Raw genomic sequence first — 21,245 nt, forward strand, 5'->3', positions numbered from 1 at the left:
ACACACACATGCACACAGAGCTCTTACTTGAACTTTGCAAGAGTGCAAAACTGAGTGTAGGTCTTGAGGGAACAGGAAACGACTTCCCTCCCTCCCCCCTCCTGCCCATCGTTCCTCCCCCTCCTCCCCTCCTCCCTTTCCTCCCTCCTCCTCCTCCTCCAGCACCACGCTATAGCAGCGAACTAGGCAGGCCAACTTGCAGAGTGCAGCTCAGCCTCGACAGCGGCTGCTTCCAACTGGGGGTCTTCGGAGAGCATCGCACTCCCATGTGCGCTGCTGTGCCCGCTGGATGTTGAAATCGCGCCGTGCGCCTCGCCAGGAGCCACCATGTCCAACCCAACCCACGACCCGTTCTACTCCTCTCCGTTCGGACCCTTCTACAGGAGACACTCGCCCTACATGGTCCAGCCCGAGTATCGGATCTACGAGATGAACAAGCGGCTGCAGGCGCGCACAGAGGTGAGCCGAGCGGACACAGCCGCCACACGGTCCCGTTTCGGTCGAGGTACCGGGAGCGGGCTGCTGGGGAGGGAAGGAGAGGAGGAGGAGGAGAGGGGAGAGAGAGAGAGAGGTCCGGTGCGGGAAGGAGGGAAGGGATGCAGGGGAGGGGGGCAACAGAAAGATGATCCGTGAAGGTCCGTCAATCAGGAGATGTGGATGTGATGCCAAAGTGCCAAACATTCCTGAGGTGAAAGTAAACAGGCTCCGGTGTGTGTGTGGTGAAGGCTGCAGGAAGCACCATCCTCTGAAGTCGCTGCTTGGAGTGATGAGTCCCGAAATCCACGTTTTAAGTTGGAAAAATGCTGATTTGTGGAGGAGGTGCGTTCACGTGGCCAATTAACCTGCTAAAAGATTCATGACTGGAGTGACACCTGAAGTAGGATTGACTTGTTCTAATAATATTAATAGTCAACAATCAGCTGAACTGGAAGTGAAATCATCAGTTTAATGATTTTAACTAGATGTTTAAGATTAAACACCACTTAACACTGTTAGTACACATGATTTTAAAATGTGACACTTTCCTAACAGAAAGTTTTATATAATTAGAACAAAGTTTGGGATTTAAAAACTCTTAAAGAACTATAAAAGACTATTCAAATAGGCTGCACAGACTGAGGCAAAGTAGCCTTTTCACTGCATTTTAATTAATTTGCATACATTTACATATTGCCAGTTTTTTTTTTTTTTTTCCCTTTCATATTTGCATACTGTGTTTGGTCCATGAAAAAGCTGCACCAGCTAAAGCCAAACAAGAAGGCAGAGTTTGTCCACTGAGGTCAAGACTTTCTGGTCTCACTGTTACAGCAAAAAAAAATAATATTGACTCTCAGGATTCATCATCATTCATCACTGTGGATGAAAATTTCTTAATGAAAGTGGCCCTGATAGCAAATTGATGATCGCATGAGGTGAATTAATTTCATGTTACTTGGCTGCTATTTCAAATCACTGGGTGCAGAGCGTGTGTGGCGTACAGTTTCATCCAGATTGAACCTTTGGTGATCCCGCTGTGAGTTGTACAGCACGCAGCTGTCTTCAGCATCTGTTCCATGATCACAAATGTGTAGGCTAAGTCTGCAAATAAAAAGTTCACTCAACATGTCAGATTCTCCCCGCAAAGTGTCTTCAGAGGAAAAGTAGAAGCAATGTGCATATTTTAGTAGCTCAACCGCACATATATTTTGGTCTAATCGCTATTTTTTTGTTGACTGATTCGTTGTTGTCTCTATAATATGGAGCAAACAGCAAAATTGTTAATCACAAGTTCACAGACTCCACTGTGACCACTTAAAAACGCCCCAGACCCCCCAGTGTGCTGTCACAGAAGAGTTAGAAAAGCAAAAAATATCCACGTTTGAGAATCTAGAACCTCTGAATTTGACCTGATTTGCTATTTAAAAAAATTTTTTAAAAAAAAGTATTCGCTTGAATAATTCTCCATCAATTGACCAGTCAAATAATCAGCTAATAGTTTCAGCTCTCAATATTCATTATTGGAAATCATTTGACTTCTCTTTGTTGCGTGAAGCTTTTAGGCTCGAATTAGACTCTTCCCCCCAAAAAACTGAGGCGTTCTCGAGTAACGTGTCCATTAAATAATTTCATGTGAAGGTTTTCTTTTTTGCAGTTATTTTAGAAATCTTTTAAAGCCCGACTCCAGCTGAGTTACTGCAGCAGCAGCTTGCAGAATGATGCTGACTTTCCTAAAGAGGAACTTGCAACTTTAAGCAGACCAAGGCAATGTTGCTGAGATGCAACGGCCCAGTCTGATGCATTATTCATACGGAGTGGTCCAAGCCCCAGTGGACTTCTACTCCTGTACCACACAAACCCAGACGCCGAGTGCAATCACCACACTCGCTCACACACATGCACAATCTCACACACATGTGCACACACATGTACAAGTGCGCACATACACACACACACAAACAGCGATGTTGCGAGACATTTCTGTTAATGTAACGCCAGACTTTTACACAGCCCAAACAAACATGCCACTGATAATATACACGGATGAGTTGCATGATATGAACACACAAACACACATTTTATAGACACATAGCAATTTAATCCATTACCTTCATCTCCCCCGACTCAATTATATAATTGCATAATAATATAATTAGTTTTTTGTTCCCGTTGGTGTTCATAGCATCTTCATTCTCCTCTTCATCTTTTCCTTTCTTTCTTCAGCGCCGAGAGTGTATCATACGTCTTCTCTTTAGCGATGTGGTTATTGTTTGATTAAAATGCAGGTGGTGAATATAATGAGGAAGAAGTAGTGTCTTATAGCAGCGAAATAAATGCCTCGAGTTTTGCAATTTGTTTGCATCCAGATGTGCCATACAGCTCAGTTCAGGCTTTTAACAAAATTATATAGCAATTATCCTCATGAATGCAAAACTGCAGCCATCATTTTACAAAAACCTTTTGTGTGTGGTGAAGAAGAAAAAAAAATAAAATAAAGGATTGTGAAAGGAATCTCCCTTTTTACAGAGCTGCATATACAGCTTAATGTCTTTGTCTGTTTTACCTTAACTAAGACAGAGGAGGGAAACTGTGCAGAAATATTACACATTCCTCATGAAGGAGCTGCGAGGCGAGGTTAGCTGCTGGTCCCTTAATGATGATGCGCGTCTGAAGGGTCATGGTGATGCTTCTTTTTATCACTGAGCTGCTGCAGACTCCAGCTCCTGGAAGACAACTTGAAAAGTCAGTGCACATTTAGAAACAAGACCATGCCAGCATCAGCGCGGGGTCAGGCCGGTGTTGTTACAAAACAGGAAGTTTGGGATGTTTCTTCTTTTCAAAAAAAAAAAAAAGAAAGAAAAAAATCTGGATTCCATTAGAAGAAAATAGCTGAATTGTCCTGCTGGATAGTTTCTTGAATATTTCATAAAGGTTTTGCTGCTAGCAGCTGTTGCAGATCCATATCCTTTTGAATTTAATAGCTAAACTTCTGGTCGTTAACTGAAGCTTTATAGAAGTTTTTTTTTTTTTTTAATTGTATCTTTACATTTCTTTAACCCTTGTACTGACTCCACTTCTGTGTCTGTAAAATATATAAACTAACTTTTTTTTTTTTTTAATTTGTGCAATTTCTGCTTTTAAATATGCCTTTTTTTCCTGATCTTATTAGGACTCAGTATGTAGTGAAGTGGAAACCGTCCTTTTGCCACAAATTCAGCATAATGAGAATAGTGCAGGAAATGCTGTTGCACCAATTAAAGCAATACAAAGCATGCATTACCTAATATCTAATTATTTTGTTTGCCAGACAGTCATCACAGATGAATAAATGTGCTGTATGTTATCCCATATTTTGACTTTGCCTGTTTGGGGTCAGTTGGCTGACACAGAAGCTCAGATCGACTTATTTGAGCTTAGTACTGTCAACACCAGTCACTGATGTGGAGCTTCATGGAAATCTTTATCCAAATAGAAGTAATGTGTCATTTTTCTGTTGCAGATTTCAATCATGTTATCAGTTTTTAATCTTATTTATAAGCAATTTTCAGAAAATTAAGTAGAAAAAATTGCTTTAAGTGTGTGTGTGTGTGTGTGTGTGTGGCCACTGTGTGGACCCTTTTTGATATGTCATTATAAGCAGGGGGGCTTTTATTGTTGTTGCCTTTTCAAAAAATTGGCTTTCAACATACTGAGGAAGACGGAATTTAATCAGCCGAAAGAACGTATAATAGCGAGTGCTTGTGCTGGATTTTAGCGTGAAGCAACGTTATTTAACTGGGGTTGTTGTTGTGTTTTGTTGATCCAGTCAGAATGATTTCAAGCTTGCAAACAGCAGTTTTGTCAGAATTATCTCCCAAGTAAAGATGCTTAATATCGTGAAAAGCAGTGCCATTGTTAGGAAATCAGAATAGCTCCGAGCGTACTCACCATCACGCTCGCTGGCAGACCCGATCAGGCGAAGTGACTCACTGTAGTTTGCATTCCTGCCGTTTTGAGGAGGTTTTTTTTAACGGAGCGACTGACTAAGCCTCAGTATGACACCACCTTTTTAGAAAAGTGTTGAAGGAGTCGACTGAAGTTAGCCCTCTGTTAGAAAATTCTCCCATTTGTCTTATTCATGAGTGTGCTTTTGAATTTGCTTGGCTGGTGGTGCAACTGCTGCTCGCACTGGCAGGCGCAGGACTCAAGGATTTGACACTTGGAGGAGACTTACTTACCTCGAGAGAAGTCTGCGTGACTGTAAGTGACATTTACAGAAAAAGCTCGACGCAGGGAGAAAATAGCAAATTGTTGTAATTACGCAGAGGGATGTTGTTCTATTTTTATTCCTTCAATTTACTGTCTTGCATGCAGCATTGTTGTATGCACTGGAACTTTTAATTGGTCAGTATCTGTAGCAGCTCTTATCTCCTGAATCACTTTAAAAGTTACAGATGTGAACGTTAGTGAGGAAAACAACACCTTTAGATGGTTCTGGGCCATTATGGACAGTCAGTTGTGGTCGTGTTCAGTTTTTTTTTTTTTTTGCACATTTCACAATCTCAGATCTGCGGGTTTGTGTCCTACAACCCTCAAAGTAATACAAATTTTAAAAACAACATCAGGCTTTTCTTTCTACCATGAGGTGGAGAGAGTTAAAGTGCAATATTGTCCTGCAACTAATGATTATTTGTATTGATCTGCAGACTATTTTCTTGATTGAATGAAGTCTCTCACGTGTTTAAAACCCTTTTTCTATTCGACCAATACTGCAAAACCCGACTACGTTCAGTCTGTTGTCACACATGATAAAGAAAAGCAGCAAGTCCTCCCACAGATGAGGAAGTTAAAATGTTTGTCTTTTTGCTTGAAAAGTCAAGTCACAGCAGTTATCAGAATAATTGCTGAATCCATTTCTGAAGATCACAGATTAATCCTTTCAGCTCTGCTGCGGTGACGATGATGTCAGGCCTGCAACTAACAATTGTTTTCATTAACGATTAATCTCCGGACTGTTGTCTCGATTAATCAGTGATGTTTTTTTGGTTGATAAAATGTCAGAAAATACTGAAAGGGGGCAGTTTTTCACAGTAACAAATTCCTAGAGCCTAAGGTGATGTTTGTTTGTTTGTTTGTTTTGACCATTTTTACACAAGATGAAGAAAAGCAGCATAAAAAGCTAAAAAAAAGACTTTAAAGATGAAGTAATTATAAGAATAGTTTCCTATTGATTTTAACAAATAAATTATGATTTAAAGGGAGGAACTGATGATGCCTCAGTTCATTCCTTCAGATAGATTCGGTGCCCTGGTGTCGACTGCATTTGGCTCGTTAATAAAGAAAACGCTTTTATTTTTAGGTGAGACTCTTTTTAATATGCAGAGGAACTTGTTTTTTGTTTCTTCCTTCTCTCTAGCAGCCTTTTCACCTGCCATGCACTCAGAGGCGCCCATGGAAATAAGGAGGAATAAAAGCTAACGACACGACCGGTCCTGTGTGTTTGTTTGGGATCAGCGCTCACCTTTGAACTGATAACTGTGCTGCAGCTAAAACAGTCTTGCTCCTGTGATGACTCGGGGTCTGTTTCTATCCCAACCTTATTACCTGCTCCATTCATACTTATTACCTGCTCGGCTGTATTTCTGCGCCAGACTGACTGCTATCCCATTACCTTCATTTTACACAATGTGAACCTGCGCTGACCTGGCAATCTAAACAGGCTTTGATGTGGATTTGATGCTATGCATACGGTGTGACCACATTGTTTCTGTGCTGTCGCTCGGGGGGCACAGGCCTCGGTGTACGGAGGCAGCTGCGATGATTTGTGGGGGAATTTGACACTTAAGCGTATGCAAATGAAGTAGCGGATTAACATTCAGAGGAGGAGCTTGGTCGACCTCAGCTGGTGTAAGGCCATTAGCATAGAGGACATTAATATTCAGCGGCAGAGAGCGGGGACACAGAATAACACTGTAAGTAAAACTACAACACAGAGGGTGAAACAGAAGGAAAACAAAAGCATTTTAATGGAGGTGCCATAATAATACCCACAGGGCTGCGCTCAGAAACCTCTCTGCTGACAGTGGGTCTAATGGTCACACTCTTCCTCAGCGGATAGACATGCAATCAGTAACAGTGATTGGCAGGCCATTCATTGGATTCTTGTGTCTGTTGCACATAGTTAGTCTCATTCTCATTATTCAAATGGGCCCACAGACTTGACTCATTGGCTCCACTGTGGAACTGGACGGACTGGAGTGTTCATTATGGCAAAATCCCTTGTTCCTGTCAGGAGCAAAGTGGATCTGTTCCCATCAGCACGACGTGTCAGATTGACATGAATAGGCTTATGATGTAGAGGTCAAGTTGGCACTGAGCTGTAAGGTTCACAGAGACGGATTAAAGATGAGCAACCAGGACACCAAGAACACACCGGGATATTTCTCCCAGTGAAAATCAACCTTCTCATGTTTTTTTTGTTTTTTTTTCACATCAGCAGACATAGAAAAGGCAATTGATGACTATTTTCAGTATGAATTACTCTGAGCCTTTTGATTTGATTTATTTCAGTTGAATTTTATTTATTTTCAGTATCTGTTGTCTTATATAATATAAAACTAGCCCACAGATATATATTTTTGTTATCATGAAGGTGAAAGAAAAGTTGCAGATTCTCACATTTGAGAAGCAGAAAACACAAAGTTTTCGGCGTTTTGGCACAAATTGATGTTTCACTCTTTAAAATTTAAGCCAATTAACATTTTGTTGATCAGCCAATCTTAGGAGGTGTTCGAAGGCCAATATTGGTTTGCACCAAAGGGATCAGTAAAGTTCTATTCTATTCTATTCTATTCTATTCTATTCTATTCTATTCTATTCTATTCTATTCTATATTCAACTTCAAAACAACACGAGCCAAGTGTTTGTCAGTTAACATCAGGAACTGAGAGTTAATAAAATACAGTGGTCCCATCACTTCCATATGAATGCTGTAGTTTTTCTTTTAAGAGTTAAACTTAAACCAAAACATGATTCCACTAATAGTCGATTGATAGAAAAGTAATTGTTGAATATTTCAATTATCAATCAATCATCCGAGTCACTGTCGAACAAAAAACTCTCCCGGTTGCAGCTTCACATTTGTAAGAATGAGCGAACAAGAAATCGACGAATCGATAAAGTAATTGTTGGGTTTATTTTTCAAATTAAAAATAATTATTAGTTGCAGCCCTAACCCAAAATTAGCCCCAAACAAACTGTGCCAATACTTTGCATTAACTTCAGCGTCTCACATGCGACAACCTCACAGTGTCACATTTCAGCTTCTTTTTGAGAACAGTGGAACTCCACAAAATGTATAAATGCTTGGTGGTGGCACAGACATTTTTTGCAGTGTGTGTGTGTGTGTGTGTGTGTGTGTGTGTGTGTGAAACAGGCTGAGAGTAATTACCAGAAAGGTGTTGAACATCATGTTGCCCTTATCTTAACCATTACTGCTGGATTTATCTACCATCAGGGAAAACAAGCCACTGTAGGTTTCACTTTAAGGCTTCAAATGTGTCACAACACACTTTTAATCACTTTTTTTTTAAATGCAGTAAATTGAACAAAAGGCTTTAGGATGAATTATTAGAAATGTTGCGCATACTGTATGTATGATCAACAAACAGTGTCTCTTCTTATATTGTAATTATTTAGATGTTTGTTCTTTTTTTTTGTTTTGCAGTTAAAATCAGCCTCAGTGATGCTGGAAATCTTCATTAGCGAGCACTGATTGGACAGTGTTGATTTTAATCCTTCAGTTATTAAGTATATCGTAAATTAAAGATCGTTTTTAGTTTGATAAACACTGGTTACATTCTGCATTTATGCTGCCTCCCACACAATAGACAACAAAACAATGGAGAAAAAGCTAAATAGCCTAAATAAGTCTACACCATTTGTTATTTACTTGGCTTGACTGAGTAAACAGCATTATTATTTATTTCTCTATCAACCGAATCTCTAATATGTGTTGTTATTATGATTCGCAGCCTTATTGACAATGAACAGACATCTGCTTTTGTAGACTCGTAAAACGTTGCTCGAAGCTCTTACATTAAAAACAAAAACATTTTATATTTTCATAATGCTGCCAGTCACTGAAAGGACTGAATCACATTAGCTTCTGCTTCCCTTAGTTAACTCCCCACCAACATCCCCCCTCGCTAAATTAAAGAATAATACTGCTAAAAGGTGAGCAGACGGGCTGATAGTTTTGAAGGGAAAAAAAAGTAACCTTATCCTCAGAAAACTGTGGTCAGAGCTGAATGCCTTTTGCCTGTTTATCATTTTGTTCTTTAGAAAACTGCTGTTTGGTGTGAAATCAGTGAATAGAAACAGAAAGACATAAAAATTTAATTTACTGTCTTGAGGTGAATTCGCTGTCCCGTCTTATTCTAAGTTATGGATGAGAGTAATTAATGTCTGTTTATGCAGAGCGCAGTGATAGATGTTGAGATAACTTTATGAATCCTCGGAGCAGAAACTGGTCTTCTGTCCTTAGTGACAATGGAAGAGAGTCATTCAGGTCACAGGAGTTACTGTTAGACGCAAGTTAAAGTTTCTCTGTATTGTCACTTTCACCGTATATAAAGTATACAGGATGAAATTAGATGCCTTACACCAGTGTGACCGTATGAGCCTGCCTGGCCACTAAATTATGTATTTAGAATAGTTATGATCACATTTTTTGTATCACAGAGAATTAATGAATCTCCTGAGCTACCTGGTCTGCAACTTTGCTATATGATTCACTCTAAAAAGTAATTCAGGGGACCTGCTAGCACCACCTGAATTAAATGCATGGTTGCAAATGTTAACTCAAATGAATCAATTTAGATAAACCTATCATTGTTGTGTTTGCTAGTAATCACACAAAGTTAGTATTTAGTGTAATTTTAAACAGGGATTTCTGTGGTGATTGATTTAAAGCAAGATCAAATTGTAGTAAACCCACTGCATTGGCTTTTCGTCCTTGAGTTCAGAGTTTCAAGTCCTTAAAAACGTTGTGGTTATGCTACCGATTATGAGGTAATATGAGGTATTTAAGTATCATTATTTGTAGAGGAAAGACTAATGATTGTTTGTTTTTGGAACATTTTGTCATTAGAAGCTTCCAGAACTCGAAAGGATTGATGCAAACTGTTGCGTTAATGTATTTGTTTGTAAAGCCTAAACATTTATTTTTAGAGTATAAAATAGTTTTTGAGTACAAACCCACCCTTCAGCACCAAACAGCAGACAGACATGGTTAGCAGGAAGCTGGCGAACATAGAAAAGCTGGATTTTCCCTCACAAGTTGGTAGTGACCCAAAACAGAGCAAAAATAGATTTTGCATCCGACAACTAAACTATGCAGTACGTACTCAATATGTGTCTTGCTGTTCGATGCACTATTCAGCATAATGACGATTCATTTCTTGAAAGCTTCATTGCCAGTTTATGGTGTGTTACCATGGTAACTCCATCTAGTATCTAAGTGCAACCCAATAATAGACTTATATTGAAGAATAGTAGATGTTAAAGTATAGTTTCCTCGGTTGCTGTGCACTAGTGCTTATTGTGTGCATCACTATTGCATTGCATTGTGGGAAATTTATGCTGGTGTCGTGTCCAGTGCTTGCATCCTGTGATATTACTCCTGAAATAATATACACTTTGCATACTGTCAGGTTCAGACATGCAAACAATCTCATGTACTGTTTTAGCGTATTAGATGTCATATAAGTATTTAAGTATAAACGCAGTGAGAGTGAATATTGGACCCACATCGTTAGGTGGCCAGAAATACAAGTTGAAATAAATTAAAATGTTGCGCCATAACTGCTGAACCCTTGCTGACTGTATCAAGTCAAAAGGTTATGATGCGTCATTATAGTATTCACAGCTTGTTTCCGCTACACTCAAGTGGCCAAAAACAAAGAAAAAGGTTATTGCAGGTTTAATACAGTCAATATTCATAACTAAATAGCTGACCAAAAGTGATGTACCTGGAAAATATTACATTTAACCTTGAAAATGTACCAGTTTAAAAAGAATAAATACGAAAAAGACCCTTTGTGTAAAAAAAATAAAAAACATAACTCACAAAGTCTTCTGAATCACCCTTTGGAGCACCTCATAAATGAACCACTCAACAAGCTTTTTTAGAGTACTTGAAACACCAGAGGGTGACCTTCAAACTGAACTATGGTCGAACTCTTCCTACAGTTCTTTCCTTGTAAGCCTTCTCCACTGAATCATGGAACGAAACCATTTTAGAACAATCCTTGAGAAATCAAATATTTATTTTAAATCTGACATTCATCTTTGTTATAAGCTCTGTTCCTCCTTCAGTGTCAAGACAGTAGGGTTGTATTTGGAGGTCATCGTTTCTAACGCGGCATAAATCGCTTCAACTTCAGGATCCTGACATTTCATGAAGCACCTTACATTCAAATCAGACATGTTAGTGTGTTAATTACTGTTGTATTTCTTTCTGCACGTTGTAGTTTTGCGTATATAAAAGATACGCTGGGCCATTGCATTTTTATTTTTTTTAAGATTCATAATTCCTATGATGCCTTTAAAGCGATTTAACAGAATATTAATGTATACATAATAACCATGTGAAAGCAAATGTTAAAAAAATACTCCTCTACTATAGCAGAGAGACATTAAAAAAAGATATTTATTAATAGGATGTGGATATGATCGCTCCCGACATGTATATTACTGAATCACACAACAGTCTTTGTGATTAAATAACATAATTCTGTACATGGGATGCTCTGAGAGGATGTTCCCAGAAAATCATATGAAGAAAGAAAGACCTCTGGTGTCAAATCACAAGCGTCAGTAACATCCAGCAGGATGCTTGGACAATAGACCCACCTTTTTCCTGGCCCTTTCCCATGGTTCCTTCCAGGCTACACTGTCGCTCAGATAACAGAGAAGGCAGACGGGCCCGTAGTCACTCTGTGTCCTGTTGTTCTCTCTGGCCGGCGTGGTTTGGGAGTCCGTCCTGAATCCGAGGTCACAGGTTGATATCTCGCGCCCGAGCGACGTGTCCAGTCGAAGGCTCTGTGAGCGAGATGCTGAAACTATTTAAAGCTGCTTATGTATCCCGAGATATAAAACACAGCGCAGGAAAGTGCAGCTCTGTTCATTCTTTTGTAATTGCAAAACCATTTCCAAGAGTTGTTTTCAAAGAATTGGCTGCATCTGGAAAAATTGGGCAGCGGTAATTCTAGTCAACTAATGCCAGTCATGTCTTGGATATGTCAGTGTGAGTTTGCAGCGTCTATTCGGTTCGATCAGAAACATGCATAGCAGTGATTTGAGCTAAATGCTAACATCAGTATACTATCATGGCCAGTGCTAACATGCTGGTGGTTACAGTTTACAGCAGTATGTATGTATGCTGAATGCAGATTAAATAAAGTGAAGGGAAGCCCATTTGTCTTGCTGGAATTTGCTCATAAATGATGACGGGATCAGATGACGATTTCAGATTCACCAAAGTTGGTTCCCTCCTGAACTCAACTACAAGTGGGGTGGTCTTCATTTCCCAATCTTGTCTTCCAAAAATTATGTTTCTAGACTAAACTGTGTACATTTGTGCTTTGAAAGAATCATAATTTCATTTTGAAGGAAGCATATTTTCTTAATGAATGCGAAGACTGTGATGCAGTAGAAAGGCTCCGTTTGCCACAAAGGCCATGGAAGAGGAGGATGAAGGCATCGGCCTGCAACAGGATCTGGGTTTGCATCCTTCACTGTTTGGTTTGGGTTAGACAACAAAACCACATGGTTAGGTTGAAGAAAATAGAATGGTTTGGGTTAAAATATGACCCTTTCAAGAAGGGTGATGAGTCCTACCGTTCTACTATGTGGTTTTTTGCCTGAAAATGAGCAACGGTAAAACAATTAATTAAATGACAAAGGCGTGTGCAGAAAGTATCTTCAAAACATAAGTGGGGATGCAGTGTAGCTGTGTGGGTTTGTAATTTTCAGCAGACAGAGCTGGATTTACACACAGCCTTACAATTAGCTGGTCGAAGATTTACTTTAGTCCTTTTATATTGATTTGCAATGTTGCGTCCTACTTAGCTTGCAAAAGCAGTGCAGCTCCTGCTGTATGCTTTACTGAAAAATATTCAAACTTGTAATATTTCATAGCCGAGCAGAAGGAGAAAAAAGTTCTAAAGTAGATACAGTGAGCGCGGGGAGGCACACACTGTACTTGAGCTCCGTTACACCAGCAGCCAGGCTCCGCTCTGCGCTGGTTTCTGCATGTTTCGTCATTTTGCTGATCAGCTGTTTGACTCCGATGTAGTTTTTCCTGTGAGATGAACTTAATGGAATTATTCTGAATAAGTAGGCAGAAGACTACATACTGTTTTCATTTACTTGCTTTTTTATGCACATTGAGTCAGAGAACACTTGCTGAGCATGCACGCTCTTCTTTAGCGCTGTATCTTCCAGGCATGAATGTAAAGTACCATCCTTCAGTCGCTCACAAACTCTGCTCAAACACTGTGCATGTAACAAAGCATCTGGCCTACTGAAGTGTCGCTGAGCAAGACACTGAATGCATACGACTCTGAGAGGATTGCACTGGAGTTGATCCTGACCTCTGGTCTTATGAGAGAGGATGAAATTCTTCGTCGTCATTCTTGCTGGCAACCAGAAAATATTGGTTTAAAGTGATTATTACAGATTAGGCTCTCGTTCATGGAACATCGGACTCATTTCTAAGCCACACATTCACATTCACTGTCGATCTTGTTTGATGTATGGCATGAGCTTGGCTGGATACAGGCTTTAAAACAATAAGGAGCAGTAATAAGGATGTATAGGTGCGCTGCACAGCCACAGCCATGCATCAACAGTTAAAGTTAAAGTCACACATAACAAAGATATTTAAATGTTTTTCCTACACTCTCTTAGATGTTGACTATGAAACTATTAAAAGACTTCTAAAGGCTAACAGTGGAGTCAAAAGTCTAATGAAATAAATCTAAAAATAAAAATACATTTGAAACACTTTATTTCCTTTATCACCAATTAATTGCTGAAGTAGCGCAATGTATTTTACTCTCCTGTCTTTCTCTCATTCATTTCAGTTTAACCCTCTGAACCCCTTAATGAGCCAGTGGGTTTAAAAGGCACGTTATCTTAAGAAAAAATATCCAAAATTACACCATTAATTAGAGTCAGAAGCTGTAAAAACAGAGAGAAATATTGGATTATCAACTTTTCAACGATCCTTAAAACTATTATGTGTGAATCAACCAAATCTAAGCTTGCAATCTTGATATTTAATCAAAATGACTATTTCCCTCATATCTCATGTAATAATTCGCTCAAAAACAAACCATTTGCTCGAACCACTCTCTGTAAAACACACAACAATCTGTGCTCCGCAGCTGCAGCTGACAGTCACATGATAACAATTCAGGAACTTTTCATCTGAACTGGGCTAAACTGCAGACTGTGTTTACACAAAGCAGATAGGAGACAAATATGGAAACAAAGTTAAAATGTAAGCAGTCAAATATCTTTGTTGTGTAGAGCCATCATTTCTGTAGTGTTGGTGATACCTGTGGGCGCCTGGGAAAATGTTAAATGTGTTGATTCTGGGTGTTTGCTTTGTTTAAATTTTATTTTTGTAAAATAATTTCACATATTTACATATTGCACAAAAGACATTTTTTAAATTCCCTCTGCTTGTAGCCATGGATGTGCTGTCTCCATACAGGTGCAGGACTTTATTGCAGTGAAAATGAGCCCACAGTGAGTTAAAATGTCACAGGAGCTAAATAAACTGCTTGGTGTCCAGAGGGTTAAAATGTAGACACAAGTTTAAATGCATTTTTAAAAATGCTCAAAAGTTTTTGAAAAGGTTGTGCAGCACTCTTTTGACCATTTAACGTCTCAGCACGAGTATGTTCTTTAAGTTCGTCCTTCAGTCACAGTTTCTCGGTCAGTGTGGTCTCTGTCATCAGCCTGACAAGCAACGGAGCACATTTACAGACTGAACAATATTAGCGGATTTGATGAAATCCAGAATTGATCACGCTTCTTGTTGACCAGTGGGAGGGAGTGTGCCGCGCTGATTGTTTATTGGCCTAATTAGCGCAGCAGAGGGAAATACAGGCTGGATGGGTAGTGTTGGTGTGTCCAAACCAGAACCTACATACTCGCTCTCCTTTTCATTTTAATTTCTCATGGGTGCAGTAAATAATTTTATTTCCCTGCTTTGTCATTCATGCAACTTGTTGTTGCTCTCGCATTTTCATCCGTATTGATGTTTGTTGCCACTTAACATGGTACTTTATTGTTGTGTCTGTGCTGCTGATATTGACTTATTTTTGTTTGTCTCCACTGAGGTGAAACGCTTTTAAAGCTGTTTGGGTTTTCAGTGAACTTGTCCATGTTTCAGGCTTTTTTTTTTTCTTTTATTACTTTTATGTGCAGACCTGCAACTATTGATTGTGATTTTTGTTTACTTTTCTTTTAATGTATAACGTCTGATATCTTCAATTTGCCTGTTTTTTTATTTTATTTTCTGGCCAATATTCCAAACCAAAGTTTATAATTATATAAAATGAAGGACAGCAAATCTCCTAATCCACTGTTTTCCAAGCCTCACAAGGTAAATCTGATGGGTTCCCAGAATGTTAACTAGTTAGGGGAAAAAAATCTAAAAGATTTTCCTGCTACATACAACTGTGTTTATTTTATTTTTTTTGACTTCCCTGAAAATAGTAGATCGTTTTTTGGTATCTTGGGCTCTAAAGTCATTGACGTAGCTGAGGAGTGAGTGAGCCATGAGTTTGTTTTCAGTGTATCTTCTAAAAAGATGGGAACCATTATTCTCACCTGTGAAACCTGAACAAATGAGTGTATTTGTATTTGATCATGTGACTTTATGAAAAATGTCCTGATAACTTCGGCTCTCATGATGTGCTATTTTGAACATAAAGTAGTGCTGAAATAAATTTTGACTAATTTAGCCGACGCCTTCAGCAAGTCTCCCTCCGTCGGCGCCTAACTTGACCAAGGGCACTTTAGCAGGAGAGCGGTATAATTGCTGCTGTGGGAATCAATCCTGCAACCTTCTGGGTGAAAGCCGGCTGTGGTGAATGTGCTCTGCAGTGTCCGGGCTCCTCCTTATTAAAACGGCAGACTTCTGTGTATTAACCCCTTCTGTGTATTGAACCTGCACTGTAACACAATCAGTGGTATCTTAACCAGTGCTCTGACTCCTGCTTGTAATGTCTGACACTAAAAAGGAGAGAGAGAGAGAGAGGGGGAGAGAATGAGAAAGATGCCGAAGTAAATTGACAGACATGCAATTAAACATGGGAACTTCCCTGACTTCATTTATAGGGAGAAAGTTCATTCCTGGGGAATGTGAAGTGGCTGTTCAAGGGCAATGACTTTCCTCCCGCTGCATTCATTTCTCTTCATTTGCATAATGCTTGGCTGGTGGCTGTACTGTGGCCAAATGCAGCAACATGTTAAGTCTGCATTATATAAAAACACTTAAGACCCAAGAGGATAAACCTGCGATGATATCACACATTAGTTTGTACTGGATCCTGACATTATTAAAGTGTTGTTGTTCATGCGGTCGAGAGAAGAGTTTCCAGTCGTTTGTTATTCTGAGGATCTCTGAATACATACAGTACCTGTGTGGTGAAGTTTTTCCTCTCAAGGACCACCATGTCTATGTATTTTTGCACAAATTTCGCACTGCAGTGACGACAAAGCCATGAAATTAACCAGCCAAGTCCGTCTTACAGTCTTCTCTTTCATTTGACCAGCAATAAGAGCAGAACTGTTACAATTTGTATTCTCGCTTTACGTGGAAATTGCCTTTTTTTAAGTTTCTGATTATTTGTTTGATCTGTAAATGAAAGAATGAAGAAACCCTCAAAACATCCCGGAGCCCAAACTGGCATCATTAAATTGCTTCTTTTTTTTTTTTTTTGTCTGACCAATTCAAAACAAAAGTAGAAAATCCTCCCATTTGATGAGACACTGACATGTTTTTCTTGGATACTTAGTTGTAAAAATGATAAATTACCAAACCTATTCAATAAATTATCTGTAAATTGACTAACCGGTAAATTACCTGATTGTTTTAGCACTAATCTAGTTGACTAAATACTCTGTCTTTTTAATATTCTTTGATTTGTAGATGGGCTGCAAGGTGGCACAGTTGGTAGCACTGTTGTCTCGTAGCTAGAAGGTCGCCGGGTCGCATACCGGTGGGGGCATCGGGATCTTTCTGTGTGGAGTTTGCATGTTCTCCCTGTGCAGCGTGGGTTCTCTCCGGGTTCTCCAGCCTCCTCTCACAGTCCAAAAACATGTTGAGGTTAATTGGTGATTCTAAATTGTCCGTAGGTGTGAATGTGAGTGTGCTTGGTTGTCTGTCTCTAAGTGTAGCCCTGTGATAGACTGGTGACCTGTCCAGGGTGTCCCCTGCCTTCACCCTAAGTCGGCTGAGATAGGCTCCAGCCAACCCTAGTGAGGATTAAGCGATGTATAGATAATGGATGGATGGATGATTTGTAGATCCATTTTCAAAATGCCAATACCTAGATTATGGGCATTTCAGGGAGACACTAACTCTGTGTAGAAAAATGTGTCCTCCACTTAAGATCCTGCCATAAAACCTGAAACATAACTTCTTATAAAAAAAGTGTAGCTTTATTAGACCCCTTTTTTCAAATGTGTTATCCATCAGTAGCCTTCACCAATACAATGAAAATAAATGCTGCCTTGCTAAAGATCATTGTGAGTCTTTGGTTCTGTTGAGTTCTTGTGCTCCTCAATAACCTGAAGCTGTCTGAATCTTTCACAGCAGTAAAACTTTGTTGGCCCACCAGTCAGCTGTGCTACATGCTATTCAGGAGCTGAATGGGGTTTTAGACATTGGTAATTCTCCAAGGTCAGGCCCCAGACACGCCTACACTCTCGCAGGCTTGTCTGCTACAAGAGGCTGGAAGCAACAACGAAAAAATACAGACTAACAAAAAAACTTACTGGGAAAATGGCTCATGATAACCATAGAGGCATGAGTGGTGTGTGGATTGTTCGAAAGATATAAGTATAGAAACAGTGGAGTATATATGTATAGGCATCTTACATGAAATAGGGTTAATGTTGAGTGTTTTCATAGACAGTAAAACTTTGTGTCATCTGCCTATCCACTCTGTATGGACAATTCTTCATGCGAGGTCTTAACCCTCAGCTCTGTTGCTATTTACTGAGGATCCTCCCTATGCTGTCCCTCCAATCCTCTGGATTTCCTGCAAATCCCCGGGGCCTGGCCAGCGCTGGTGATTTGTGGTTGGCTAGTGGGCAATTGACACATTGATAAATCCCCCTCAGATGGGGTGCGATCCGTTTGAATCAATAGAGCCTTATCGGCTGACGGCCGTCACGGCTGCGACCATGTCAGTTCACCTCGGGTCCCTCCGAGTCAGCCTGATTTGTAGCATTTGACAACAAACATCGTCACGCCACGTGGTTCGTCAGAGAGTCCACGGGCATAAATGAAGGCAGGACATTGTCTGTCAGTGAGCAGCGGCAGTGAGGATGGGAGAGAGACAGCAGGGGGGGAGGTGGATATGAGGAGAGACAGGCAGAGATAAAACAAACAAAAAAAGACTGATAGGATATTGCAAGACGGAACAGTGCAGGCTCCATTTTTCATAGTAAATATGTGTCATTTACAATTTTATAACCTGCTTCCAATCGCGGAGTAAAAGCAGAGCTCCTAACGTCTCCTGCTGAACAGCACTGTGAGCCTCCTCTGTGGTGGGTTCAGCCTCAGCCAGAGGATTCATATGGCTTACGTCCACTGGCCAGGCTTTAGCTGTTCTCCGGCCCGCCTGGCTCCCATCCAGCTTCTCCTCTGTCTTTAGATCCGAGCCAAACCTGGCCGGTCCACAGCTCAGCCAGCCACGTCCACAATTTGGCGAGACGCTGGCCAAAAGCTGCGCGAAAGCTCCAGTTTGGGGGACTAATGGTCATCGATTCTAAATAGAACTTTTCATGGATATAATGGAAAAGTTGTGAGCAACATTTAGCTTTATTAGCTCGTGCTATTAAATGCATATTTATTTACAAAATAAGTGATTTGGAGGATAGAAATGAAACTGCCAGGTCCCATTTGTTTGTGAATACTGAAACTAAATGCTGTTCATGCGCATGAAATGTGCTTGTTATTTTCTGATTCCTCTGTTTGTCTGGGAGGTGGGAGGCTTTTCAACAGAGACACAAACTAAACCATATCATCTATGGTTGAACCCTGCTGGGCTGAGCAGAGCTAATGGAGACAAGACAATAGACACACTGCTGTCAACTCTGCTCTTTGTGAAATAAATGCTTTTTTTTTTTTTTTTTTAAAGGGTGGTTTTAGGCCCGAGCCAAATATCAGTCGACTGCCAAAATGAACTATATTGAGTTAGAGCAGAAGATATTATTTTGTAAAATTCAGTTCCAGGAAAATCTTGAAAACAGGGTGGGAAGGGCACAGAAAGAAATAATTTGAAACTAATAGTAAAAGTGAGTCTACCATTGTGGAAAGCAGAAGGAAGTCAGTGTGAGTGAAACGCTGTTTAACTTAGGCTGAGGGGAAGTTAACTAACCCTCTCCTGCAGAACCGAATAATGGGGATTTCAAGAAAGACAGTTTTCTATAAAACAGGGGTGAAACGCTTTTCATTAAAACAGTAAGAGGAAGCTTAATGAATACCGGAGTCTGTAAAACAGAGTGATGGGCGCCCTCAGGATGACAGCACTTGAAAAATTTATCTCCAACTCTAAATCCAGGCAGTTTATGTCAAAATGGGGATCAGGCTTTTATATGAAATCCTGTTTCAGCCGCAGTTCAGCAGTTCAAAGTTCAACACAGTCATGCAGGTAAAATGTAGTTTACTGTCAGGCACCAAAACATGATAATTAACTAAATTAAAGAAAAAGGCATATGATAGTCTGTATTTGTTCAGTAAGAAAACCAAAACCACCTTGATATCTTCTGTGTCATGACAGTATTTTAAGAGAAGACTATAAAATACACCATCACAAGTAAAAGCCATTCATTCAAAAGTCACATTATTGTCATTAAATTCTAGTTAAAGTTTTAAGATTAATTACTTATTTGGGATTAGAATGGCTCCTGTTACAGATGCAATGCCTTGTCAGCAGAATTTAATTCTGATGCAGTATTTAGTCAATGTGGAAGTACTTTGAAGTACTTTACACTGCTGGTTGGCTCAATAATACATCATATTTTATATGCGGATGCTTTATGTGAAATCATGCAAAGGAATTACAGCTGTCAGGCAAATGTAATGAAGTAAACACTTTGATATTTTCCTATAAAATGTACAAAGTGGGAATGTACGAAGTGGTAGAAAGCTCAGGATGATACTCAAGTACACTGCTGGACTAAATGTAGTTGGTTTAATCCACTGCTACTATTCCTTATAATAATTACTAAAGCTTAGGATATTGCACTGAAGGGATTCACTGTTGTTGTCATGTCTGTTCATTTAATGATTGCTTCAGTCCAGTGCTAAAGGGGCTATTCAGATCTTGAGTCAAAGATACTCCATCACATGTGATTGTCCTGCATTGAAAATGTTGTTTAGCATAAAAGTACAAACAGGAAATGTACCTAAAGCAATCAAAGTATTCAGTGCTGTATGATGATCCTGGTAGCTAATAGAGTATTATCTATTATATGTAGAAAATCATACACAAGCAGCCTTTTACTGTCGTAATCAGTTGGTTTAAAGGTAAACTGCTCAGGTCCAGTAAACCGATTAAAATGATTATTGTTATCATTGACGTAAACAGGTGCTACGTGCACATTTGAAGAGGTCACTTACCCAAACAAAAGACCCGCAAGAGGACAGAGGAATAAATCCAGCCTCTATATTGTGATGACTCAGCGGGGATAATAGCAAATGAGAAAAGATGAGCTTCAGGAGAATAAATCTTTGAAAGCAATACACCCTGCCTGAGAGCCTCACTGCATTATATTCAATTATATCTGCAGTTGTCACCTGATGCCTGCATTCTGTGTTTTCCTATGATATTTAAACCATAAATTGATGCAGAAAAAATACGAATCGGTGCATAAAAATGTGTATTAAAAGTGGTGGAAGTGAGAATAAACTTGCTTCATTACATTTAACCACTGCTGAAGCCTCTTGTTATTTTCTGAGGCTTTTATTCTGAAGGTGTGGTCTCGTCAGTCACGCGCAGGTGAACGGCAGGAAAATATGGAGAAAAAATAGCTTAGAAATGTCGTTTTATCTGTTTGTTGGGCGCCAAGTGTCACATTAATTGGCATTATGGTGTTTTTTTTCTTTTTCTTTTGTATCGTTATTGTAAATTTGAAAGTTATCGTTTTTAGGCTAGCATGGATGCTATATTAGCTCAGTGCGCCTGAGTGTCTCTGTTCAGTTAACTTTTATTTGGAGAATTTTACTGCACAGACGATGAAATTCTGCATTTTATGTCCATAATATATATTAAAGCAGGTGTATATTATAAGGCCATGAAAGTTTAAAATAAGTGATGTACATTTTTTGCTGATACGAGCTTCTATAACTTTATTTTCAGTTCAACTGTGCCGTCCTGTAACACTTAATCAGAGTTTTAAGTCACTGCAGTTCACAAGCCAAATCATAGAAGATGACTGATTTTATTATTATTATTATTATTATTATTATTATTATT

At 39.5% G+C, this 21,245-nt stretch overlaps 1 protein-coding gene across 4 annotated transcripts in view; it reads left to right on the top strand.

Moving 5' to 3' along the window:
* The first annotated feature begins 204 nt into the window (after window positions 1-204).
* ldb2a (LIM domain binding 2a) overlaps window positions 205-21,245 on the top strand; it is a 98,217-nt gene continuing 77,176 nt past the window's right edge. For all 4 annotated transcript variants that reach the window (XM_008299678.1, XM_008299679.1, XM_008299680.1 and 1 more), the window contains exon 1: window positions 205-459. In XM_008299678.1, the coding sequence (XP_008297900.1) occupies window positions 328-459 (132 nt within the window). In that variant the 5' untranslated portion in view covers window positions 205-327. The remainder of the gene's footprint in view (window positions 460-21,245) is intronic.

The sequence above is a fragment of the Stegastes partitus genome, unplaced genomic scaffold, assembly GCF_000690725.1.
Source record: "Stegastes partitus isolate 25-593 unplaced genomic scaffold, Stegastes_partitus-1.0.2 Scaffold1449, whole genome shotgun sequence".
NCBI lineage: Eukaryota > Metazoa > Chordata > Actinopteri > Pomacentridae > Stegastes > Stegastes partitus.